This window comes from Falco biarmicus, chromosome 13, assembly GCF_023638135.1.
Source record: "Falco biarmicus isolate bFalBia1 chromosome 13, bFalBia1.pri, whole genome shotgun sequence".
In the NCBI taxonomy this organism is placed as follows: Eukaryota; Metazoa; Chordata; class Aves; order Falconiformes; family Falconidae; genus Falco; species Falco biarmicus.
Genome location: NC_079300.1, coordinates 6216873 through 6243306, shown reverse-complemented (window position 1 = coordinate 6243306; position 26434 = coordinate 6216873). Strand labels below are relative to the sequence as shown.

The 26434-nt window shown below is 48.5% G+C and overlaps 1 protein-coding gene across 6 annotated transcripts in view; it reads left to right on the top strand.

Annotated features, from left to right (window-relative positions):
* TNIK (TRAF2 and NCK interacting kinase) overlaps window positions 1–26434 on the top strand; it is a 163142-nt gene that overhangs the window by 87221 nt on the left and 49487 nt on the right. For all 6 annotated transcript variants that reach the window (XM_056358796.1, XM_056358792.1, XM_056358795.1 and 3 more), the window contains exons 4-10: window positions 3463–3588; window positions 11448–11558; window positions 13921–14011; window positions 15387–15517; window positions 19972–20026; window positions 20835–20913; window positions 25158–25333. In XM_056358796.1, coding sequence (XP_056214771.1) covers window positions 3463–3588; window positions 11448–11558; window positions 13921–14011; window positions 15387–15517; window positions 19972–20026; window positions 20835–20913; window positions 25158–25333 — 769 coding nt within the window. The remainder of the gene's footprint in view (window positions 1–3462; window positions 3589–11447; window positions 11559–13920; window positions 14012–15386; window positions 15518–19971; window positions 20027–20834; window positions 20914–25157; window positions 25334–26434) is intronic.

Sequence of the window (26434 nt, the reverse complement as noted above, 5' to 3'; positions counted from 1 at the left end):
CCATATAACCAATATTTTCAGCCACGTCTTTTAAGTAGATCTCCCTGATCTAAAACTTTCCTTTCCAAAGCAGGGTCTCACATCTCTGAACGTGCAAGGTAGTAAATCAGGTATTTGGCATGGGGTGTGTTGTTGGGATATTTAATTATTTTCCTCTTAAGCTGCTTTTAGGTGTATTAAAACATGTCAGTAGTTTTTCTTTTAATACATAGTGCGAAAACTAATTTTAAAGTCAGTCCTCGTAAAAAAAAAAAAACAAAACCCAAAAAAAAACACCCAACCCAGAACAAACCTAACCGAACTTCTCTTCTACCCCATTGAATACCTCATGTGGTGGCTTCTCAGCTTGAGTGACCCCGGTGTTGTGTGAGTGGAGAAGTAACTAGCTAGCAGGTGGTAGCAGGATCAGGTGAGGTGCAGGGGTGAGACCTCCTTGTCCTCTGAAGGGATGCCACCGGCCCATAGCCACCAACAGAAAGCTGCTGAGAGAGCAGGACGAGGCTTGGGCAGGGCGGGCGATGACCACAGCGAAGACAGAGCAGAGCTGTGACATGGTAGGGGACGGACTGTGCCCCACAGCTGTCAATGCTGAAGTCAGATCTAGAGCTGTGTCCTCCAACCACTGCAGGAATGGTCCCAGGAATCACTTCTGGAGTCATTTCTAAAGCTGGTCCCTGAATCGTGCCTACAGCCACGTTTGGCACCCAGTCCAGGCTGTGGTGTCCACTCCAGCCCTTCACCACCTCCTGAGACACACTGATTTCAGCTCTGCCCCTGATTTGTTTTGTCCAGATACTCCATCCCACCTGTTTTTCCAGGATGTCCCTGATGACAGCTTGTCTTTCAGAAGCATACAGAGGACAGAACTAATGTGGTCATCCCAAACAAAGCCATCTGCAGTTTCATGGAGGAAGACTTTTGAGTGTAAAGCCCCAGTGTTTTCAGTGAGCTCCCAGCCAGTGTCTCATCCCAGCCATGTGCCTTGCACTAAACCCACAAAGGCTCCTGATGATGATGCTTGAACTCATCTATGCTCTTGCTAATTATCTTTTAGGGAAGATTGCAGCGTAGAGGCCCTCAAATTACAGCACTTGATCAGTTTGGGCAGCCACTATCTCTGAATTGAGAATATGGAATCATTTTCCAGGGACTGGTCCTGCTATATGCTGCATGACCTGCTTCCAGCGATGGATGTAACAGAATTGATTGACAGAGGCAAAGCACAGCAGCAAAACCTGGTCTGTGGGCTTTGTCAGTTTGGGGGCTGGAGGAGTTGCAACAACTTGCTGTGCTAGTGCCTTTATCTCCCCTCCCTCGCTGCATTTGCTGGTGGTGATCGCTGGCAGGGGTCCTGCTTGGAGCAGGAGGCTGGGCTGGAGACCCCGGAGCCTGGCCATGCAGAGATGCCCTCGGGTGCCATCCACAGCTCAGATGCTCTGGGGTTTCCCCTGGCCATTTTGAGTACTTCAGCTTATAAAGAGGGACTCAAGATAAAACCTTAGACCACGTGTCCCTGTGGCTTATCTCCATTTTTCCTGCAGAGCCAGGCGTGAGGTGGGGGACGACTGAGGAGCTGGCTAGTGGTACTTGGGGAGCTGGTGGGGTTTTGCACTGAGCACTCCTTCTTGCTCCTAGCACTGTTGAGCATCCAGCTGCTTTTTTTTTGTTGCAAAGGGCTTCAGTGAAAAAAAAAAAAAAACCAAACCCTCTGGGGCTTGATAAACTGTGTTTATTCCCTTGTTTCCTGGGCAAATGAAAACAAGCAAAGTTGTGTTGATTGCTTGAAGGAAAGAGGCGATAAAGGTCTTCCAGTAGAGTCCCCAGGTTTTCATTGTAATGTTTGGGCCCGTTCCTCATCCTCTTTGGCACTTATGCTCTCCATGTTCTTACCAAAGATAAAATTGGAGGTTATTTCTACAAGGTCCTCCTACCTACTTTCATGTGTTCCTCCTGTCCTCATCTTCACTGTTCCTCCCTGAATTCTCTCTCAGGAAGACCATAGTCATTAACTCCCGTTCCGTGGTACCTTGGGAAGAAAGCCATGTTCCCGTCCGTGTTGCGTGACACCTGGGCAGGGAGCATTGCTCTTCAAGCAGAGCTGCCCCTGCAGCTTCGCTGTTCGCCAGGGGGTCTCGGCCTTTGCCCATTTGTAAAACTAAAGTCAGGATGAAGCAGGTGAGGGCCACGAGGGTAATAAAGAAGAATAAAGAGGTAACAGCCCTTCTAGTCCTTTTATAATAAAACTTATTGACATCAAGGTGCTAACTGCTGCTCTGCAGCCCGTGGAATTACAGCAGGCTGGATTTCGGTCAGCTTAAAATAAAACCAGGGCGTGTTTGATGGCTGTGAAAGCAAAGAGGTAGAACATCAAAACGGATATGGGCGCAGTTCCCCTGCCTCGGCTGCTTCAGCTGTTGCCGCTCTGCAGACGGGACGGAGAGGGGCCGCGACAGCCCACGGGGATGGTGCTTGTCACCAGGGCTGAGTTACTCTGGCAGAGAGTTTGCAGACAGTCAGCATCTGCCTGCTCCCTGCGTGGTGCCACCATGCCAGCAGTAACACCTGGTGTCCCCAAATGTCTTGTGCTGCTTCCAGGGTGGGCAGGAGCGGCATGTCGGACGCTGGGATGCACTTCTGCCGTGCCATGGTCTCTAGAAAACCATCTTGGGCCTTTGATGGGTCTAGGGGTGCGTGCTGGTGCATTATTGGGGTAATGCAGGTATGGATGAGCTTCAGAGCAGCGTGAGACTGGTGTAAATTATGATATGAATCGGAAAGGGATTAGTTTAAAAAAAAAGGAGGAATGTTTAAACTGCTGAAAACACGTAATTTGGCTGTGATGTCAGTCTGGCACTGGTGCACCTCTGGATGGAGAGCGTGTCTCTGTGCGAGGGCTCAGTTCTGGCCAGACCTTGCTTTGCTTGGCCAGCCCCTCCTGGTGGGTACTTCAGCCCTGCAGATACTCAGCGGCTCTGGGGCTTCCCAGGGCTCGCGCTCTGCTCCCACTCGTGCTGCAGGGTTTGCAGCAGCACACAGGGATGGTCGGTCTTTAACACATGTGAGAGACCTGTTGCCTGTCTTAAATTCGGCCAGCACCTTTGGGATCCTGCTCTGGAGGAGACACCGTGATCTGAAGCGTTTTGAAACAACCTGATTTCCATACTGCCTCAAGATCTGGCCAGTTCAGGGTTCAGGAATGCAAGAGGGAAGGTGGCAAAGCATGGGTTTTCTCCACAGCTTTTTGCTCAAGGCGCAATCAATTAGCCCCTAGCCCAGACTTCAGGCTCCCAGGGCTCTGCTGTAAAAGCAGCTGTGAAAAATGGTGCAAGGAAATTTGGGAGAGGTCAGTCAGAAGTGGGGTGCTTGCAAGTTCACCCATGTACAAAGAGAACTGAGAGCCTGTGAATTTCAGTCTTTTAGTGCCTCTGGTTTTGTTTTTCTTTTCTTTTCACCTCATCCCAGGATGAAGAGGAAGAGATCAAACAAGAAATTAACATGCTGAAGAAGTATTCTCACCACCGAAATATTGCTACATATTATGGTGCTTTTATTAAAAAGAACCCACCAGGAATGGACGATCAGCTCTGGGTAGGTTGCTTTCTTTCCTTTAAAATATCTGGGTTCTGACACACATCTCTTACTCCATGTTGTCCTTTTAGCACCAGCCATATTGCACAGAAAGCCTTATTTTGCATTCATCTTTTTTGAAGTCGTGGCTTTGAAAAAACTCTGCACTGCAGAATGCTTCTCCATTTTGCCATAAAATCTTCGCAAACTGACAATAAACCCATTTTTATTCTGAATTGTCATTAACAATATTTTCGTTACAATATTCAGTTGAAAACTATTCTGTCCTGTCAAAATAAATGCATCCAAAAAAAAACCACCCAAAAAACCCCACGGTTGGAGGGAGCCAGGAGTGTTGCTGGGAAGATGGAGGCTGAGGGGGGGTGCTGGGTGTCTGTGATTCCTGCCAGCTCTCGTCACTGCTTCTCGTGGTTAATGTTTCACAGAGCCAGTGCAGGCCAATAAAGAGGAGGGAGGGGGACGGCGGAGGGAGGGCAGGAAGGTTTGTGGCTGTTCAGCCATTTCAGTGAAGATGCCTCATGTTGTTGAAGGGCTGCAAGCTGCTTTGCCTCCCCATAAATCCTTGCCTGCCTCCTCCCACTGCTTCCCTTGTCAGTGGCTTCTCAGTTATTAATTTGGCATTCCCAGACCACGGAGGACAGAGTTGAAATCCACCGTCTATCTCTGGAGACAGCCAGAGCATCAGAGCCCACCTCCTCGCTGGCAGCTGATGCTCGCAGGGGCTGGGCAGGGCAGCAGGCACCGCAGGTTTGGGCGCCAGGCACTGCCATAAGGGCGATGAAAAATTAATTAAAGTTACTGTGCTGTATTCTGAGCTTGACTGTGCTGATCTGAGTCTGTGGAGCCACAGCCTGCAGAGCCCGTGGGCGTTGGACCAGCCGTTTCAGACCCTGCTTTCATTAGGGCAGTGTTGAAGAGAAGGCTACGTTTGAGTTATCTTAAATATAACAGCCTGGATGTTGTCCTGTATTCTAAATAGCATTTATTTCCTCAGTCTTGTAAAGCCAGCCAGTTCTGACTTACCCGCGGGTGGTTTCCAAAGTTTTTCTGTGCCTGAACGAGATTGCTGGAGTGTTCAGTGGTAACGAGTATTTATGGTTCATCTGGGAGACTATGGAGATGCTGAAGAAGAGCAGCAGCAGGTTCTTTCCTGTAGTTTCCATGTGATCTAGGCTTTATTTTAGCAAAAAGTCCAGTGGCTTCAGCTGTTGGCCCCTGCATCTGTGTGCCAGAGCATCAGGGGCAGCAGGAACCCCGGGGGAGTTGGAGAATATTCCTCCTGGGACAAAGACAGAGCTGATCGGCTTCTGCAGCGCTTTGTTACCCGAGGCTTTCTGGTACACGGAGGTACTGGGAAGACTTGGGGGCTTGGACTCCAGGGGATTTTCTTACTCGGGTGTTGGGGTTGTTTTTGGTGGGAACTCTTAAAAAACATGTTCCTTGCAGCTGGCCTGGGATTCAGTGAGGAGAGAGCTGTCAAGCTGAGAAATGGCTTTTTATCCCGTGAAATTCCATTTGGCTTCAGTGGGTTTATAATCTGTTTATTAAAAAAAATAAGTAAAATAGAAAACCAGCCCACAATATTTCCCCTTGTGCTGCTGGAATGCCTGGGAGGGGGAAAAACCCCACCAACTGTGTGCCAAAGCCCTCAGCATGAAGAAGGCCCTCCCCAGAGCTGGGCTCTGCTCAGTGCCTTTGTGCTGCTTGGGTCTGGGGTTAGCATGGGCTGGCCAGGGAAGAGCGTTTTGGGGTGATTTTTTTTCTTTCCTCCAGCTCCAGTGCAAAGAGCTCTTGGCATATACAAGTTTTAATGGAATAATGGGTTATAAATGATCTTCCCAGCTAGAGCAGCCCAGATTTCCAAAAAGAAAAGCTCAGTAGAAAACTCCTTGGATTAAGAGAGGCTCCTTCATTGATCTCCATCACTGTGAAGCAGCAGAGGATGCTGCACTTGCTGTATCACCTTCAGGTGCCCAAGTCAGGAGGAGAAGCTGGGTTTTCCCCAGTGGGTCACCCAGCCGTGTAAGGGAGAGGGTGTTCATCACCCAGCTGTGCTGCTTGTCTTGTTCCCTGGGACGTGCAGACTAGGTAATCTAAATTCTCTTCCAGACCACTACCTCTCTGCTCAACTTCGGGGCCTTTCTCATGGGCTAGTGAAAAAAATTTGTGCAAAATCGTGTGAGGTTTTTCTAAGTCAGTGCCCAGCGCTGGGGCTGGCCGAGGTATTCACTATTCACGGGAAAGCTCCCCGGCCGTGGGGGAGAGGTGTGCTGGTGTCGCTGTGTTAAATAGCTGTTGTTTCAGGATCTGATTGAATTAGGACTTGTGCGAACTCTATCAGTCTTGCCGCACAGATAAAGGCTTGTTTATTTTTCATTGGCCCTTTGTTGAAATAAAATGGTTTCTGATAATGCCCAAGTAATTCTTTTTATCGACATTCAGAAGGCTGATACGGAAATAAAAAACAGGGAACTCTTTCAGTAGAGATTAAAATCTCTGGAAGCACGGCGGGCTTCTGACATGAAGTATTGTCATCGCTCCTGCTGCCGTGATGAGCGGGTCTGTTGGTGCTGCTTCTCCATTCAACAGCAGCCACTCGCCCTGAAAGATGAGCTTGCTAAACAATTGAGTTTTCCTGAAATTAAAGAGCTGCATGGAGGATATTTTAGCAGGTGGCAATGGAGATGTGCATCACAAATCTGATACATTAGGGAAAAAAGGAAGTAAAAGTCGTAGGGACAACCTTTTGTGGAACATTTGGAAAAGTAAAAAAATAGGAGGTAGGCTTATTCCTGTGTTGGAGAAAGTGTTGCTTTCTGGGGCTGCTGTGGACCTTTGGGAAGGATTGTGCCTGTCTCTAGCAGAGACAAAGGGGTCATCCCCGGGGGAGCCTGCGGTGCAAGGGGGCAAAGAGAGGGTGGGCTGCAGAAACCGCACCGGGGATGGTGAGGACCCAGTAATCAGTTAACTGCTGCTTCTTGGAGTTACATGCATTAAATTTCCGTTGCTTATCTCAGATCTAAGGTATGGATTACCAGGCTGCACATAGCCCAGGGGAGCTCGTTTGAGATAATTTGGGTGTGGTTTTGGCAGTGGGAGCTGGGGCATTCATTAGGAAGCATGAACTTGATGGGGAGGTGACCCCATCCCAGAGGACCCCCTCCCCAGCACATCACCCACCCCCATGGCTGCTGGAAGCTGCAGTCTCTCTGCTTCATTCCCATACGTTAACACACTGTATACATCTGCAGGGTGATAGTGGTGCCACTCAGCTCCATGTTTGCCATCTGCCCTTGCCATCCACGGTGCATTGAAACCACAAAGGGAGAATCGCTGCCGTGCATGGGCGGTGGGGGCTGTGCGGAGCGTGGGGGCTGCGTGGCGGCTGGCAGCAGCCCAGGGCAGAGCCCACCCAGGGCAGAGCCCGCCCGGTGCGGTCCCCAGGGGCCGCTGGCGCTGGCTGCCGATGGATGGCTGCCATGGCAACCCTGCCTGCACCCGCAGCCGCATCTGTCATGAAGAGGGGGGAAATTGCTAATAGGCAGATTGCCAAATACTTGCTCACGGTGAGCACGGTGGGGTTGCCTCCGGTGCGTCCCCTGCAGTGGGTAATCCGGGGTGATACGGAGGGAGAAGGAATTTGGGTGTTCAGAACCGACAGCTAAGTCAGGATGGTACTGCTGCAGCTGTGCAATGCTCAGCGCTGTCACCGCGTAGTTGCAGTGTGCTTTTTCACCATGTTGAGCTGTAGGGACCCATTGAATCGTGGCAGGGTGGTTTGAACAGAGTCACACTGGGGATCTGGAGAATGAAACTGGGGGCAGCAAGGCTCCGTTGAAAATGGAGCACAAGCCATCGAAGCACTGGGTTACGCCTGTGCAGCTTGGAGCAGGATTGCTGCTAGTCTGCTTTAGGCACTGAAGAATATTTTGGGGCAGTTGCTGATAACTTTGCATCGCAGGAATTAAATCACTGAGGGGGACAGGTTTTGGCTGAGCTGTAATTCTCTGTAGTCGCTCCAAGCCCTGCAGTCCCAGGTAAGTGCCGGGGAGGAGCGCGGCTGCTGCTCCAGCCCCCGACCGAGAGCCCAGGGTTAGCAGACAGGCTTTCTGCTGCTGTCTTGCTGAGTAAGCCAACACCATTTCATTCTCACTCCTCTTCAAAGCGCTGTCAGTGTGGTAAACACTGCAAGACTGTGAGCCCAGCTCCTTTCGCTGCCATCCCTGAGCCCAAAGCTTTCAGTCTGCTCAGGACCCGTGGTGGCACCTGCCCGCCGGCTCCCCAAGGGGCACGAATTGCTTGACTGCCCTCGAAGCGCAGGGAGGTGCGGGCAGGGCATGGCCAGGCACATTGGTTATTGATAAGGCATGTCGGTTATTGATAAGACGTGTTGGTTATTGATGAACGTGGGTGAGAGCAGTTTGATGCTGCAGCTGGAGAGGGGAGAGCAGAGCAGCGCTGGCCCCGCTGCTCCCACCCAGCTGTGCTGTGCAGCATCGCAGCCTGCTCCCGCTGTAGCACCGACACAAGCAATCGAAACCGAACAGAAGGATTTGGCTCACAGAGTTGAGGAGTTCCTCTGGACAAGCTGGAGTGGGTCACAGTCGGCTGGGTTGGGGTTTCTGTGCTGGAGATGCTCAGGTTTGAGCTCTTCCAGGTAATAGACAGCAGTGGTGGGAGCAGAGGTCTTACTGGCCGTTCCCAAACTGGGGAAAGTGATGGTGGATTTGAAAGCTGCGAAGGCTCTTTTAAGAAAAAAAAAAAATAAATCTTGAGACAGCAGCACAAAAGCAGCTGCTGCTTTTGAATTTGCCTTGCTTATGAAGTTTCCTGTCACTCTGGCATGAGAGCTAAGTAAATGCCAAGTGAACTGTATTTTAAAATACTTCGTCAATAAATGGGCTTGCAAATTGAATTTCAGAATATGATCTTACCTTTAGCCCATCTTGATGATAATTTTAATTATGCTTAATAAAAAGTCAATCTGTATTTCAAGTTTATGGTGTTACCACATCATGACTTCGTCCTTTAACAAGATTGTTGATGATGCAAGTGTGTGCAGGGCGAAGCGCTTGTCTGGAGGCATGGGGCTGGTAAGCAGGGATCTCAGTCTAAGTGCCATTTGGAGCCTTTCCTGAGTATACTAAGCTCTGCCCTAAAATCAGTTGGAAATTTTGTTTCCTTTTCTTTTCTCCTGGAAGGCTGTTGGTTGGTTTCCAGGCTAAATATACCCACAGGGTGTCGATAGGTTGATACTGTGCCAGCGTCTACCTTGTTCTTCTGCCTCTGGGGTGCTTACCCATCCGTACTGTTGACAGTATACATTCACGTCCCATAGCCATCCATCCCTTGGCTGGCTGAACAAGACCTCAGGTCCTCTGAGGAGACCTGCTCATCTTCCTGTACCTGCTGCAGCATGCATTGATCGCTCCTGGGCTCCCATCACCCGGCAGGGGACACCGTGCTGTGGGTGAGGTCTCTCCTGGCCCCTCGGGGGGACTCCGCCATCATCTGTGTTTCCTCGCTTCGGAGGCTGCATTGCACAAGCTGTAGTTGGGAATTCTGTCACATCCCTCTGTCTGAGGGGCAAAGGAAACTGTAAAAGCGTGAGGGGATCACAGCGCTGCTCAATGCCACAGCAGGCAGCTTTTCTCCCGTTCCATCCAAAACTTCTGGAAACGGTGATTTTTCACGTCAGGTATCCATCAGCTCTCCATGGCGGACGGGGATACTCAGGCAACTTTGTCATCTTTTTGCGGCTCATTTTCTTGGAGGGCTCGTGGCAGGGCTTTCGGGAAGTAAAAAGCCAGGTTGGAAACGCTCCCCCGGGAGTTCCTCTTCCCCTCTCTGTGGTTTGGTTGGTTTGTTTTTTTTCTTGAATCTCCAGGGTATTTCACAGTTACAGGTTTGGGATACATCAGCAGGTGGCTGTATTAGTCACCTCCTCATGCAAAATTAGTCTTTGCTCTGTGGAAATCAAGGGCCAGGTAGAGGACTGAGTGAACTTCCAGCTCCATAAAGATAATCCGGCACATCAACGGATGCGCTGTGTACTGTTAATGGGACGTCTTCCATCTTCTTTTAAGCATTGTGATTGCCGTACATAGCAAAGCACGCTCTTCCTCATCCTCCTGCTCCAGACCCTAGTGGGAGCCTGCAGATGAATTTCCAGGGAAGGGGACTAGGGAGGGCAGCCTTTTGGGTTGGAAAGTGTTTGTAGCTGGCTCAGCTATCCAGGGTTTTCCTTTCTCAGCCTGCTGCTGTGGTATCCCAAACAGTCATTTAATCAGAAACATGTGCAGACACTGATATTCCCCAACGTGTCAATCATTCAAAGGGAAAAAAGGAGGAAAAGCAACTTTGAAACCACTTGTTCCATTATTCCCCATTTGATGAGCAATGACTAACCCATGACTTGGGCTGTGTCCCAGTGACCCAGCTGGATTGCTGGTCTCCTGCTGGGATGGGATTGCTGCAAGCGCTGCAGCAGCACTCCTTGCCTTTGCACGGGGCAGACTTTCGCTAGTCACGCCAGTGACTTCTTGAAGCCAGTTTCCTGATGTAACAGGGATATACAAAGAATTTAGTTAGTTGAGGAAGAGAAATCTCATATCAAAACTAAAGATAGGAGCATGGTCAAAGCCAGCTAAGGTATAGTCTGCTCAAGTGTTTTTTTTAACCTGAAGGTTTATAACAGTGCTGTGTCTGGAGTTTATGATGGCTTATGAATGATAGTCTTTTAAAGTCACTGCATTTGAGTAATTGGTTAGGAGTAACCCTTTTGCAGTTTCTTTCTCTTCTTCTCTTGGCCTATGCTTTTAAAGAAGTGATGTCACCTGCTTGGAGAACAAATGCCGTGTAAGCTTCATGTGATAAGAAACTTTAAATGTGCACGTTGAAGAATCTGGCAAGGCACAAGTTGTAAGGCAACATCTTTCAGTAGCAGGCTGATCTAATTGAAAGCACGGTTTCACATCTGAAAGAAACACTTCCACAGGTCTCAGAGAAGACTCGTTGCATGCATGGGCTGTGCTCGCTTTCTGGAGCACCCTGACGGCTCCTGCACACCCTGGGTATCCGTGATGTCTCTGGGAGGCAGACACGCATCCCGTGCTATTTTCATAACGTTTATTGCATAGTTGCTCAATGACAAGATGAAGTTTGGGCCTGGGTTAGATCATTGTACTTTTGTATTTATTATTATGAAACTTGGGAAGTGATACAAGCGGTGGTGCCCCGTCTCATTTGAACCAACCTGAGCAGCAGAACAGCAGCTGTGTCCCGCGCAGCCTGAGCTGTGTGCTGAGCATCCCCTCAGGGAGGGGTGCCTGCTCAAAAAGGGGATCAAAACCAAAGACCTTCTGGTACCAAAAAAAATAAATAAATAAAATTGCAAAGTATACCTGGTTTCTAAGGTTGCAGGAAGCCTTCAGACATCTGTCTTGTTGCCTTCATGCTTTCAGAGTTGAACATACATGCAAGAGGTAGCATTTTGCTTGTATTGCTGTTGATACTAAACGCTGATTCTAAGTGTAAAGTAGGGTACGTAGCAGTGGGGTCTGAGATTTCAGGGTTTCCTATTTCTTCTGCTGATTTTCAGGACTGGACTAATTCCTGTTTCTTGTTCCCAACCTTCTGAAGAGCAGCAAGCCTTCCAGCCTTTTATTATTTCATTTTTATAACAAAACCCATATGGGTTACAAGCTGGTAGGTTCAAGATTATGTCCCGGTGGCTCTGTGAAGCACTGCGGTGGCCCCACAGCTGCACTGCCAGCGTCAGGGTCCTGCCCTGGGGTCGGCCAGTCCCGAGGCCACTGTCGGTGTCGTTGCAGTAATTGCACTTTTGTTCCATTTGGCAGCTGGTGATGGAGTTCTGCGGCGCGGGCTCTGTCACCGACCTCATCAAGAACACGAAGGGGAACACCTTGAAGGAGGAGTGGATTGCCTACATCTGCAGAGAGATTTTACGGGTAGGTGTCCGGAGGGAGCTGAATGTCAGGAGTTGTTGGAGTGTCACACTCGGGGCTTGGAAAGCCTTTGGCTCTGCAGGTTTCGTGGCTGCTGTGCTGCCATGGGCTGGAGCCTCTTTGGTGCCGGTAGGCGTGAATGATTCATGTGCTTGTGTGCTGCATATTAAACAAGCCCTGTTTAATGCCCTTTAGCTTTGTTAGTTCCCTGACTTCTAACCCTCTTTTTCCTTCAACAAAAATACAATTTCCTTTGGTATTAATAGGGCCAAGATTTATTTACATTAGAATTAAATTTTCAATTAACAGAAGGGTGAGGACTGATAAAGTCTGTGGAAGGAATCTTCATGATTAAAAAGCACCCTACTTTTTATTAAATCCTCATGTCTCAAGCTTTAATGAGGATGATGCAGCTTTTTATACCCACAAGATAAACGTTTGACTGGAGTCTCTTAAAATGGGCTGCGACAGTTTCATGTACTGGGAGATGGCAGCTTCAGCAAAGGCTTGCCTGCGTTTTGCACGACTGAGGTCGGATGCTGTGATCGTAATGGTTGTCCGGCATTAAAATCTATTGCTCCGTGGACTGAGGTTTTGTTCAAGAGAAAACAGAAATATTGGGCATGTGAAAGAAACCTGGAGAAGAGCCACTGAAGTCATAGGACGAGAGGACACTGGCTCAAGCTGCACCAGGGGAGGTTTAGGTTGGATATTAGGAAAAATGTCTTCACCAAAAGGGTGGTCAAGCACTGGCACAGGCTGCCCAGGGAGGTGGTGGAGTCACCACCCCTGGAGGTGTTTAAAAGATGTGTAAATGTGGCACTTAGGGACACGGTGTAGCAGTGGGCTCGGCAGTGCTGCGTTAGCGGTTGGACTCGATGATCTCAAAGGTCTTTTCCAACCTAAACGATCTGATGGTTCTACGAAAGAAAATGAACCTAAATGACTGCTCTGAAAGGGGGTATCTGACACTGCTGCTGAGGCAGCTGCTGGTGTCCAGAGGTGACACAGCACTTCTCTGTTGACGCTGAATGCCACTGTCCGCACCAAAACAATGTGCAGAAGATGCTGGCACTGTAGCTAATCGGTTGTTGTACGGACACTGCTTTCAGTGCCAGGAAGCCACAGTTACATGGGCTTACTTTAAATGTGTGAGCTCTGTGAGCCTGCTTCTTAAAATAGTCCCTGGCAGCTGAGTCAGAACCCAGTCACTGACTCATGTCCCAGGGCCACCATCAAGTGTCATCGCTTGCATTTAGGCTGCGCGTTAGGGCGGTGGGTTGGTGACCTCCGTAGGGTTTCAGGTGATGGAAGGCTCCCACCTTTGTGCTGCAGAAGGCGTCTGGGTCTCAGTTCAGACATCAATGGCCAGTTGTAATTCTGACAGGAGGCTTGAGCCCACATTGTTGAAGGATTTATTGAAATTCAGTCAAATTTTTGCTTTGCCTCTGGTGCACAAAGGTGTCTCTAACTGGGTACAACATGACTAAAAAAGGGCTCCTGTATAGATGCAATCTACTCCACAGTGTTGTGCCAAGGTAACAAGTGTAAAATGACTAATAACTACCGGTAGTGATAGCTGAAATTTTCTTCCTCAAATATGAATGCTTAATGTGAAATGTAAACCTAACGCAGAATTAGTTTTGAAGCAATCCATGGTTTTTTCCGAAGCTGGCAATATAGGTGGATGTTACTTCGAAACTGAAATAATAAATGAATGAAATAAAAATGTAGGCTGCAAAAAGAAATTAATGAGCTAATACAAAAGCACAACAGAAAAGCTAGTTTACCTTTAGCCTTTGAGACAGGCTTTTGATTTGAGCTATATCTCTGTTAGGAATACGTGCAAATGGTAACGTTTGTATTTGCATGGTAGCTTTTTTAATGCAAGCTTGGCAGTGCATTGGAGTCCAGTTTATTGGACCGATATAAAAAGAGAAGTGTTTTCTTCAGTTTCTGGATGGTGGAAATACAGAAAGGAGACGAAACCATTCTGTTATTTCTGCCGCAGAAATGGCTCCCTAAGGTAAGGGAGAATGTGGGGGGAAATGTGTCTGAAGCTGCGGAGGAATTCGGGTTAATATGAGTCCCCACAGAAATGGAAAGGTTGGTTTTAATCCCAGTAGAATTGACGGTTCTCCTGCAATGGCGAGCACCCGTCGGTGGGCATCTCCCTCGCTGGCCATGTCCTCCCAGCCTGTGACACAGGGATGGCATTTTGAACACACAACAAACAAAAGCATTCTCCGGTGCTTAACTCCAGCTGTGAATCTTTCATTTCTGGAACATAATTGGTTGAGGAGGAATGTCAGAAAATAACATGCTTTGAACTTGGATTCCTCTAACCTTTCTCTGAATTCTCTAGGGCTTGAGTCATCTACACCAGCACAAAGTAATTCATCGAGACATCAAGGGACAGAATGTGTTGCTGACGGAAAATGCAGAAGTTAAACTAGGTAAGAGTGGGTTAGAGCTCCTGGAAACTGCAAGTGGGCTGACTGGAGAGAAGGAGCAAAACTGACTTGTACGTGTCTTGCAGAAAGGGGACGGATACTAAGAGCTGCTCTGTGTGTTCTCTCCTACCAGCCTCTATAACGTGACCTTGGGTGTTGACCAAGGACTGTGCAATAAACTGCCAGCAGCAGATGGCCAGGTTCTGCATGCAAAGATGTACTTGCACTGGTGTTGCTGTTCAGACAGGTAGTTTGGGCAGCTCTGCCATCAGATGCTGGTTAGCAATCAAGACCATTTTTTCGTGCCCCAGATTGAAAACTGCCCTGTGTGCATCGCCAGACGTAACCGAAGGCTGTTCCCACACAGCTTTGTAGCAGTGTCCTACAGGATCACAATCCATTCGTTTTAGTGTGACATAATCCAGACGTGTTTTCCAAGCTAACCTGTTGGAGAGAGCTTAATTTGCGAGAACTACTCTGAATTTCATGTGCGGTGTTAGTCATCCTGGAGAAGACCAGGCAATCATGTGAAGATCAAATGGAAGACAGCAGATCAGCACAGCTGATGTGCTGATATCCTCAGTTGTCCAGCACCAGTGTTATTAAGGCTGTCTTTGCACATTTTAATTTATGCTAGCGATGAAGGATCCCTTACACTGTTAAAGTGAGGTGCAAGCCTTGTTTTCCCATGTCTCTCCCGTCTCTGCAGCAGAATAAAACCCCAGCTTAACAGATGGTACTACCACCTCGTTTGGCTTCGTGCTGGTGAAGATTCCCCTCCAAGGGGAAATTCTCCAGGGCAAATTCTCCAACCGTTGTGTTGCGCAAAGTGAGCTTAGTAGACCATAGTGTATTCTTTCATTGATTTGATTTAATCAGGTTTTGCTTCATTTTGCAGCTCTCTGCTTGACATTTCCCTATGGGCCTTCGTCCTTGGCCCTTAGTTCCTTAAGCTTTTTGCATTTATGCCATTTCCAGCAAGAATTTAGGTAGAGAAATGAGGCTTCTACTGATATTTGGCGGGCTTTAATTCAGAAGAGAAAGCGTAGAACAAAGGCTGCTGGTTATTCATGTTGCTAACCCTGTTCCTCATTAGTATGAGGAGCTGTGATTTTTTTTTTTTTTCATTGCCTCCTGGCAAGGAGCAAAAGGCACAGGGTTTCATACAAAACCTGGACATCAGATGATCAGCTTTGTCCTTGACTGACCTCTGTTGATCCCAGCAGAGATCAAACAGGAATGTCTCTGGCCACATCTTTCTTTCCTGACCATGCAGAGGAGCTGATCTGAATGAACTCAGTGTTTTACATTCAACAGAAGAGTGTTGCTCAGGTTTGTCTCTGACCTTACAATGCCCCGTTGTGTCTCTGATCCGCAGTGGATTTTGGTGTCAGTGCTCAGCTGGACAGAACGGTGGGCAGGAGAAACACCTTCATTGGAACGCCTTACTGGATGGCCCCTGAGGTCATTGCCTGCGATGAAAATCCCGATGCCACTTATGACTTCAAGGTACCTAAATGAGCATCTTCCCGCGATTATATATGTCATTAGAAGTGTAATCTTTGCCAAGCCTAGCGCATTAGCTAATTAGGCAGGGAAGGAGTTAAAGCAGCATTTACTGGTGCCTGCAATGAGAGCTGTGATCATAAACGTCTGAATAAGGTGCGTGGTGTGATCTCAGATTTTATGCCCCAGTACCCTGAACGTGAGCGCTCAGGAATTTAGTATATTCTTGCAGCTTTGACAACGACGTTGACGAGCAGCGTAGTCTCGTCCCGCTTTCTGGCTGTTGGATTTTGAGATGCCGGTTCAGGCCCAATGTGAATTTTTGTCGTGCTGTTCACGTATCCACATTTACTGTGAAGTCTTTCCCCGTGCTGGGAAAGGTGTCAGACTGCGGCTTCCTACCTGCTAGCCTGCTTTGTGGTGCTGCGTGTTTAAATACTACAGCCAAACATGCTGTATTTGCTCTGTTTACTCCGGAGGGAAGTCAGGTCGGGTTTAGAAAGGGCAAAATCACATCTTCTGGCCTGCAGGCTGGTGTTCACGGGGAGATCTGAAAGCTGCCACACAATCAGACGTTTAGGGGGCTGACCTACTTTTCGCATGTCTCTCTAGCCTGTTTGAAGTTTATTTTTGGATCGGCGGCAGCACAACATTGCTGCTGAGTTATAACGTGGCACAGGGCCCCGTGCCATGCAGCGGGTCCGCGGGGAGGGGGGGGGAATGGGTCCCACCTGCCCATTCAAACGACACTGAGATCTGATGTTTAAAGCAGGGAGAGCTTAATATATCTGACCCTGGTTCTGCCTTATGCCAAGTTCCTGGACACACGTCTGTGGACAATGTCCCTTGGCTTTTTGTCCCTTGGTTTTTTAAAATGTCCAGAACTTGAATTTCTTGCTCCAGAGCCCCTAAGGTCCACTGAGTGCGTCCAGAGAGGAGAGCGAGGCGCTGACACGTGAGCTTTGGGGGCAGAGGAGATCTATAAGCTCACTGTACCTCCGTTCGTGCGCATGCCGAGACATCGCTCTACAACATAACGTTTAAAAAGGACTTTGAGACCCTCTGGTGTGGAGCTGGGTAGCTGCTTTCGAGCTGTAGGACACTAGGTGTAATAGTGCAACAGCCCACCGTTGTGGAACGATTTGGGGTGCAGTTACCAGCCACTCTGAGAAATTGTTGAGAGATGAACCATTTTAAAGTAACCGAGCGATGCTTTGGTATTGCAGCTATTTAAGTGCATCCGTCAACTTTTGAACTGATGGCTTTCCAGAGAGCAGCTCTCCAGTCTTGAGTTCAGACTCTGGGCTACATAAATCATTAATGATAAGGACATGTAGAAACCATTTAATCTGCAATTACTTAATACTCTTTGATTAACCAATTACAACAGGCGTTTCCTCTGCTCTGCTGATGGCAGAGCTCCGTAGCTGGGCTGCAGCCCGTGCTAGCTGCTCTCGCTGCATCTCCACTGACAGCCGCCTGGTGCAACACTCTAATTAATCGCAGCTTTTTTATTATTTTTTTATTATATTACATTATATTTTTTTAAAAAAAAGGACTGATATCTTCATAGGCTACTTTCTACCCTCAAAAATCCCTGAGGTTTTTCCTCTTTCCGGAATAACTAGGGCACTTAATATGCCGTCGACTGATGCACAAGCGCCAGGACCAGAATCCCTCTATTGTCCCTGAGGATCAAATGCTCGTAGCGAGCTGGGCGCTTGCATCTCTGAAATTGGCATTGACCATTTTCCCTTGGCTGGAGGTGTGAGACAGAAGGCTGATTGCTGCCGACACACTCACTGCAGGGTGTTTTCTGAGCTCGTGGTGATGTGGGAGCCACTGGACATTAGTCCGTACCCCAGATCACATCCCTGCACCTGATGCTCTTGCTTTGAAGTGGTGGTGGTGGGGAATGTAAATGCCATTTTTTTCTAAAAGGGATGCAAATCAGATGCTCTCAGGTTTAGCTGGCCAGCTTAAAATAGTAAATACAAAAGATGAGATTTATAGGGTGAAAAAAGGAATCTTTGCAGGCTGAATCTGTTGGACCAAAAAGCCTCTGATCTCACTGTTTTCTTAGCCAGAAAGAGATGCCTGTGTAATCTGTGGAAGGAGGCAGTAAATACCTCCTCACAAAATAAACCACTTTAAAAAAGAACAAATAGAAACCCCACGTTGTTGAGGTTATTTGTTGATTTTTCCCTTAGCCGGTCTTCCTTTTTTCTGTAGAGGTAGCTCGTCAATAGGCTTGGAATCAAAAGCTGGGGGGGAAGGAAGCTTGCCTCCCTTCCCAAGCCAAGGCAATGCAAACATACTAGCACAGCCTCTTTTTGCTGGGTGGACTGAAAAGCTTTTCAGACTCAAAAATAAGCACACGCACACACTAAAAAACCTCTGAATTCCAGATCATTATAAAATGTGTGCTTCCTGCTGAGTTTTCTGCCTTCTCTGGGAGACTTAGGTGATAATCCCTTTCTATATTGCTCCAGCTTTAAGATCACTTGGCATCTTGTGTATAATACTAGGCACCTCGATATGGAAAGACACACTAGGAATTTGGAAGGAGTTCAACGGCAGCCCAAAGGGAAGGGGTCATGTGTGCTGAATCATGTGGAAAGACTGCGATAATTAAGTATGCGGCAGAAATCCCTGCTGACCAGAAACAAAGAATGGATGAGACTGTCCTGCGAAAGGGTTGGAAATGAGAATTGAGAGAGAATTTTTAAGCAGGTACGAAGATGTGTAGTAAGGACAGCATTTGTTAGGGGAGTGCTTGAGTTTAAAATGAGGAAAAGTGCCTTGAAATTGAAAATCCAAGTTGTCTTTCCTGGAACGTGTATGTGAGAAGGTGCTTGTGGTCCCTAGAGGCTCTCTTTAGCTCTAACTAAGCTTTTGGGGCTCTGTCCTGGGAAAAACAGCCTTTCTAGGATTTATTCGCTAAATTGGAGGTTTAAGAGGCTTGAGGCTTGAGGAAAGGGCAGCTCTTGAAATGGAGAGGAGAAAACTGTAGTGGGACTGCAGGGACAGGGCAGCAGAGAGCAGGGCGAGAGGAGAGCAAGATGTGAGAGCTGGAGTTGCAGGAGCAGAAGGCAGAGTCCATCCCTTCCACCCTGAGACGTACCTATTTACAACGTTATTGCTCTTGATGTGCTAACTGGAGTTTAGCTGGCCTCCAGCAAACCTCAGAAGCAGCTACGTAGCATCAGGCTTGTTCTGGTTCCCAGTGCACCTGCAGCTTCTGCCCTTGCCGCCCCCCCATCTCAAGCAGGTCTCTCCAGCCCCCCGGGGTTGTGTCGGAGGCTGCGCTTGAGATGAAGGCACCAAAATTAGTCTGGGTCCTGTTCCCGCTGCACCGGGTGCTGGGTTGTGAATCATTACCAGCCCTATACATGGTGTCCAGAATAACGAATTAGCCGCCTCCTGCCAAAACAGCGGGTTGTGGCAGTGCCGCTAGAGAAGGTGCTTGTTTTCTCTCGCCGGGCACGTTCTGTGCCTGCGCTGCTGCCAGGAGAGCCGAGCCGTCCTCTGGGGCTCGTTACCAGATCTGGAGGTGCCACCGCAGCTCATTAGTGATGTTGGGGTGGGGAGGAGGTGCTGGAGAGGAGCTCACCACTGGTCTCTGGCAGGGAGCTGGGGATACAAATGTCCCTGTTTTACAAGGGAGAGGATGGAAGGAAGAGAGATACTGGTATGAAATCAAAGAGTTTTCCAAAGAGGTGCGTTCTCTGTGCTCTGATCATTCAGGAGACTCAACCAACCATGTGGGCTGAGGGGTGAGCAGGGCTTGGGAACAGGGGAAATTAAAGTGTCCATTTCTCCTTCCCCTGGCGAAACACCGCTTTTCAGGCTTCCATTTAATGAGCAGTCCATGATACAGGAGCCTCCGGAGATATCTCAAGATACTTCATGTTTTTAATCTATTCCAGGCAGCCTGTTTTCTGTGGAGCTGTATCAAATCCATGGATGTGTATCACCCAGCTTTAAGCAGGGAGCTGGTGCCAGGTTTGCAGCTTACCTCAGCCATGAAGCTGGGGAGCAGTTTGTCACCAGCTCATCTAGGAGCTGGGGGTTCATTCGTTAGTGCACGGGGCTTGTTAAGGTGCCCCCACCAAGGGTCATCAGCATCTTCCCAGGCAGTGTCCTCACCACGGCTACTGGGAGTAATGTCCTGGGGGGGTGGCCATGTCCCACACCTTGCCAGCCTTGAAGGTTTTGAAATAAGTCCTTGGATAAACAGCGGGGTTGTGAGCCTCTTCTAAAGCTCCAACACATGGCAAAAGGATGAAGCAAGCTCCCAGGGGGTGGGTCTGGAGGCTTGCAGAGCACGCAGAGACCCAGCTCACAGGGCTGAGCCCCCTGGGCTTGGGGAGAGCCGCGCTTCCCCCCTTGCCTGGTACCCATCGCTGTGACAATGCTCCTCTGTATCACGTGTGTCCTTCTGCTTTCTTTTACAGAGCGACTTGTGGTCTTTGGGGATAACGGCCATTGAAATGGCAGAAGGTGCTCCCCGTAAGTAGATACGTTGCTCTGCTTTAATTAACCCTGGGTTATAATATGTTGGGGTTTGCTGAACCAGCCGGCACTTGCTTCTGTGCAAGAAACGCCATGCAAAGGTTTTCCCAAGCAACCTGGGCTCACTGAGATGGAGCTTGCAGGGTCCCACGGGGAAAAAGCTGCCAGGGCAGCGTGACCTGGGGGGACAGGATGGGTGTTCAGCAAAGGCACACAACCCTGTATAACTCTGATATGTCTGCTCGAGCACTCTGGGACTCCGTTTCCTTAAATAAAATACAGACGAGGACTGGAAGCAGGTAAAGAGCTGCTCCACTGACCTCTGTAGTGACACAGGTAGTGGCATGCTGGGCTCAGCTGGTGCGTCTGCACCCATCATCCTGCCATGGTTTTTCAGAGGTATCCTGGGACTGTCCCTGTGTGCTGGTAAATGCAAGTAAATAAAGCAGAGCAGAGCGGCACGTGGTCCAGCCGTACCCTGCTCGGGGCCCGTCGCTGTCAGCACCTGGCAGGGTGCTGAGGACACGCAGCTGCAGGAGTGCAGGTGTCCCCAGCCAGCCTCTGCTGCTCAGCCCTGTGGTGCTGGGGACACACACACCGCTTGGCTGGGGACATCAGCTCTCACCTGAGCTCCAGGCAGCTGCTGGGCCAGGGGCTGTCGCCGCAAATCCTCCTGCCGTTGTGAGTCTTGTAGCTTCAGAGGAAACTTGGGTCTCCCCAGCTGGGTGCGTAGCTTCTCTTTAGGAAAGCCGGGGGCTCTGCGAGATGCCGTGCCGTGTTTAATGCCTCTTCTTGCAAATTGCAGCTCTCTGTGACATGCATCCCATGAGAGCCCTCTTCCTCATCCCCCGCAACCCGGCCCCGAGGTTGAAATCAAAGAAGTGGTGAGTGTCTCTCTCAATCTTCAATGACTGGGGAAAAAAATCTCTGGAGCAACTTGTTTCTGCAGCCCAGGCACACCGCAGACTCGGCATTTGCATTGTGTAGATTCGGGGCCAGTGGCAGTCTCCAGCATCACAGCAGTGGGCGCAGGTTTGGGTCTTGATCTATGGAGATCTGTGGAGAGGTGGTTTGGTGTGAAGGAGCTGCTGACCGTGGGACGGGGGGTGTCCTAGGCGGGCAGAGCGGGGAGCGTGCTCTAACACTGCCATTTCGCACTGCGGAGCCGCTTCTCCAAGGCAGTTCGTGCAGCCTGAAGCCAGATGACGCTTCGCTTGGCTACTGTTTCTTTCCAGTCAGGTTCCATTTTCAAGTGGAAACATGAATCCACGCCAAAAAAAAAAAAGGATAGTTTATCTTGAAGGCCCAGGAATGCAGGCATTTGTTCTTAGTTGGGGTTTTATTTTAAAATTTTGCAGGAAAGAATACATCACTCTTTTGAGGGGGGGGGAAAAAAAGGAAAAAAAAATCAGGGCATGCCAATAAAAACCCGTAGGAAAAACATTCCTGAAGCCCAACAGATGTTGTTTTGTTACTGTATGTTCTGTACTGATGGAGCTGGAGTCCTGAAAAACACTCATCTCTGGTTCATGCTGTTTGCCTACCCCGGGTCCAGCAGTGGTTTGGTCAGGAAAGATCTGCCAGGTGTTAGAGACAGCGCTGCCCCTTGCTCCCACGTAGGCTGAGCTTGCAGAAGGAAGTTTTGCCTTATTCATTGAAATTATGGTTATCATCTTGTTGAAGACACACACACAAAAAAAAAAAAAAAAAAAAAAAAAAAAAAAGAAGAGGAGCAACCAGTAGGTACTGAAAACACTTGATGCCACAGCAGCAGGTATTTTGTTGCTGGAAGTGGAGTGAGAGGGGCTTGGAGTCCTCTGACACATGGTGTTGGGGTTTTAGGACCAGCCCCTAAAACCTTACCCAGGCTTTGGCAGCAGGCATCTTAATTTTGTCAGCCTTTATTAATTAAAAAATAAAAATCAATTTTTTAATGATTGCATCAGCTGCCCCAGTACCAAACCGGGAGGAGAAGGACCTTTCCCAGCTGGCTCTGCAGAGGGTGGCAAAGGTGTTCACTTTCCTTGCACAGCCTTTTGAGGATACCATTAGTCAGCTGAGAAGATAGTTTATACCCTTGTTTTCTGCCAGATCACCAGTCTCCTACTTCATTATCCTCACTGCTACAGCACAAAATGCATTGTAAGACCTTTATTTTTCATCTGAGAGTGCTGTTTATTCAGCAATGGCTTCCTCAGCCTCCAGGCAGAGGGGAGCTGTTGAAAGCTGGTGTTGAGCAGAACATTTCCCCACCTCCTTAAGGTACAAACAGAGCTGGGGTGGAACGTGTATGTTCGTCCCTGCTCTGAGATCCTAGGATGTGCTTTGTGCGAGCTGGGATTATTCCCTGGCACCACCTTCCCCTCGCGTGTCTGGTGGCTGTCCCAGCCGTGCACAGCTCGCGGTGGGCAATGCCTGGGGTCAGCTGGGCTCTCCAGGGCTGTGCTCTGCCCATCCCAGGGTCGGCATTCCGGGTGCTTTGAGAGAGGGATCTCCTGGGAAGTCGTAGGGTAATGGAACTCCAGCTTCAGCCTGGGGGAGCACGTGCTCACCTGGCCTCTGCTACCCCTCCGTAAGCCAGCAGGGATCTCTGGGGTCCAGCAGAGCAGGGACACGTGTACCCCGGGCAGCTCAAACCTCTGTCCATCTTCCAAGTTTTCATTGCAGTGGGAAGTTCCAAAGGATGCAGAAAAAGCTTCACCTTAGGAGCAATTTTTTTCAGCATTTTCAGTGGGACACCAGGCACACTTGCTGTCCTTGGCTCATTTCACAGCTGGAGGTTTTGGGGCTGCCCAGGGTGGGTCCTGGAGCTCTGCAAGCCCAGCCCAAGAGGGCAGGAGGTACCTGGCCAGGCTTGCACGGTGGCTCTCTGGCAGTCTGGGCTGGTTTTCACAAGCAGGGATCACAAGAGAAAAGCAAAATGAGGAAACGTTCAACTTGAACTTTGAGTTTGTCCTTGTGTGTGGCAACACATAAAAAGTACGCGGAGTGGGCAGGCCATCTTTTTCCTTATGTGAAAGAAATATGAAGTGACTCCAGCACCTTTGAGGGTAAGTAAGGGAAAGCCAGGAGGGAACGCAGGCGTGGGAGCTGCCCTGAATCGAAAATCTCAGAGAGGAAAGTATTTTTGTTGCTTACTAAATCCTTGAACTTGCTTTAAAACAGTGCTGTGTTCCTATGAAATTAAAGAGCCTGTGGTATCGTTTTCTTTCCCAATTAAAGCCAGCCAGCAGCAAAGCTTTATTTTCTTCCCGCGTTTTGCAGGCAAAATGAACTTGAACTTCAGTGATGTCGTTACCATGAACACTCCCTAGCCCTGCTTGTAAGAGGTGACAAAACCTCTTTGTTAATGAGGTGATATTTGCACTGTGATACCACTTTTCATCCAAGCGGCTGCAAAGACTTTGCAAACATTGATTTAAGCTTTACAAACTCCCGGGAGCTGGAGGAGCCCATGTTTCGTGCAGGTGGGCTGACCTGCACCCGGGGAGGAGATGAGGTGTGTGATGGTGTCCTTCTGGATCACAGCCAGGGAGAAAGCCTGTGTCTTCTGCTCCCGCTCCAGTGAGGGCTGAACTGTGCCACTGGACAGGTTTGGGGTTTTGTAGAGTAGATTTCAGGGAAACCAGAGGCCTGAGCTGGTCCCCGTCCATAGCTGCTCAGCCAGCTCAAGGATGCACAGGTGTCTTGGGGCACCGCAGGGCACCCATCCCCGAGAGACAGACAAACCCATCACTTTCTGGAGGATAACTTTTTAGCTGCTTCAACTTGACCGTATCTGTGGGTGCTCTGGACCACGCATCCAGGACTGAAGTCTCTCCGGCTTCACACCAGAAGGGGAGAATCATACTTTAAAAGCAGATTTTTTTTTGAGTATTGCATGGGTTGTCCCTTCTGGATACACTGAGACGCTGGGTTTCTTGAGGCAAGGTGGAGAAGGAAGATTTGCTCGTTAATAAAGCTGGATGGAGGATTTAATTGGATCCAGTAGCGTATTTTATTTTTGCATCTCAATTTGTATGGATTAGCACTTATAAGATAAATCACTTTTAGTCTGACAGCTTAAAAGTAAAATCCCTGAAAGCTTATTGTTTTACTTCTAATGCAATTTTATAGTATCTGTTGGCTTCTGACATTAATTTACACTCATTTTCCTATTTGCTAAAGCAACATAGACTATAGTGGCCTGTCAACATCTTTCTTGTAAATCCCTGTTCTCTTGGGTTTATAATGTGGCGGAATTAGTTCCAGGAGAACTTTTGATATGCATCACTTGACTAAGAGAAATCTGTTTATTAAAGATTTGGCTGAAATTGTTTTAGCTGAGATTGAATTTAACTGTTTGTGGGAAGGCAGGCTGTGAGGAGGGGCTGCATTCTGCCACCCACCACCGTGTTCCCACCTCTGCCCAAGCCGTGCTGCCCAAAGAGCCTGTCCCGTTCACCTGGATCCATGGTCAGGGAGGCTGGGGCATGGTGGCCTCCAGGAGCTGGAGGGTCAGTAATGCTGCTGGGTCTCCCTGAGAGAGCAGGGAAGGGCTGCAAGGCAGCGAGCATTGCCCAGAGGTTGTCTGAGCTTTAACAAGCCATGTAATGTTGGGTAGCTAAATCTAAAATAAATTAAAAAAAATCAACCTAGCTTGTCCCAGTCATCTTCAGAAAGGTAAATCTCTTGAAACGTAACTTGGGGCCATAAAATATGAGAAACAATCCATTAAGGAATTGCATTTGTATCTGTATGTGTTGTCTCTCGTTTCTACCTGCAGTTTCACAGGTCAGAGGGAAGGGAGGAGGAACACTCCCTTGCATTTTCTTGGTTCCCAACTTTCTCCAGCCTCTGTAGAATGGTGGTTTCTCCTAATCGTACCAGGAAGGCATAGACAGGAGTATGCATGGGAAGCGTAGGAGAGGGTGAAGCGATAAGAGGGCACCTGTGATGGTGCGGCTTTGAGATGGTGCTAAGCATCAACAGCGAGGTCATGGGAATCCTCTTGGAGGGCTGCATCTGCACAAGGACTGTGTAGCAGCCAAGTAATCTTCTCAAATACCCACACATTTCTCACTTTCTAGTAGGAGACTCTATATATTTACCTGTTCCTTCTGTACCTTCTTTTTCTGTCCTTGGCCAGGTCTAAAAAGTTTCAGTCCTTCATTGAGAGCTGCCTAGTGAAGAACCACAGCCAGAGACCAACCACGGAGCAGCTGATGAAGCACCCCTTTATCCGAGACCAGCCCAACGAAAGGCAGGTCCGCATCCAGCTCAAGGACCACATCGACAGGACTAAAAAGAAGCGAGGCGAGAAAGGTTAGTGGAGAAGCAGGACTCTGGGCGATCCTTGACCTCTGCCACGTGCTTGGAGATCCCCGGCGTAGACCAAGGTGCATCCGTGTAGGTGAAGCGTATGGGTAGAAGAGGGAGGGTGAAGAGGACTGGGTTGCTCGTGGTCTCAGCACCATTCGGATGGCTGAGTTTGTACCCAAACTGGTTGAGTTAAATAGGTGTGGTCCTTCTGTGTGACCACACTTCTTATGCTTTTGAGGTCAGATTATTTTGTTTGATTTAATTCCTCTCAGTCACTGAAATAAATATCCACCACAAAACAATCGGCGTTCCTATGAAGCCTACAGGTGACTGTCATTAGAGCTAATCAGGTTTTTTAAAGCTTTTTTGTCCCCTGATGAAAAATGCTGTCTTTTTTTGTCCAGGTGGTAATTTCCACATGGAACATTTAAGCTTTGATTCATTAAAATGTGTGTATAAATTTTACATCTGCATATATACATACTGGCATGTGGGAGGGAGAAGCTGCTAAGATGAATTTTTCCCAGCTCACGTATTTCATGCCAAGTCTGTTGATCTACGTGACATTCATGCAGCGCCAGCGATGAGCAGACGAACGTCTAGATAAGACCCTTGCCCCAAAGCAATTCCATTGACGAGGAATAACCTATTAATCCAAGTGATTTCAGTGAACTTTCCAGGCCCTATCAAAGTCCTCTGAAAGGAAGATCAGATAACTGAAGAAACTTGTTAAAGTATTCAACTGCTTGTGAACTGAATTTTAATTTGAAAGCTCATTTGTAGAACCCAGCAAATTAATACGTTGCTATTTCTCTTCCTATTGGTAGTGGTATTAATTTTTCATGCGTACCTTCCAGCCCCTTGTAATAGATTTCACTACAATCAAAACAATAAAATGGGATCCCAGTGAAGTATTAAATGTGTTTAGTCTGGCAAATGAAGGTTGGACCCTAGAGATGGAGAGTAATTGGATAAATGCAAGCCTTTCTTTTACTGTAATTCCCTTCATCCGATAAAGATGATATCCCAATAGAAATCACAGTATGCAGCACAACATTGCGGTTGGGCTTTTATGTAGATGTCTTCATTGCCTGGAAAATACAT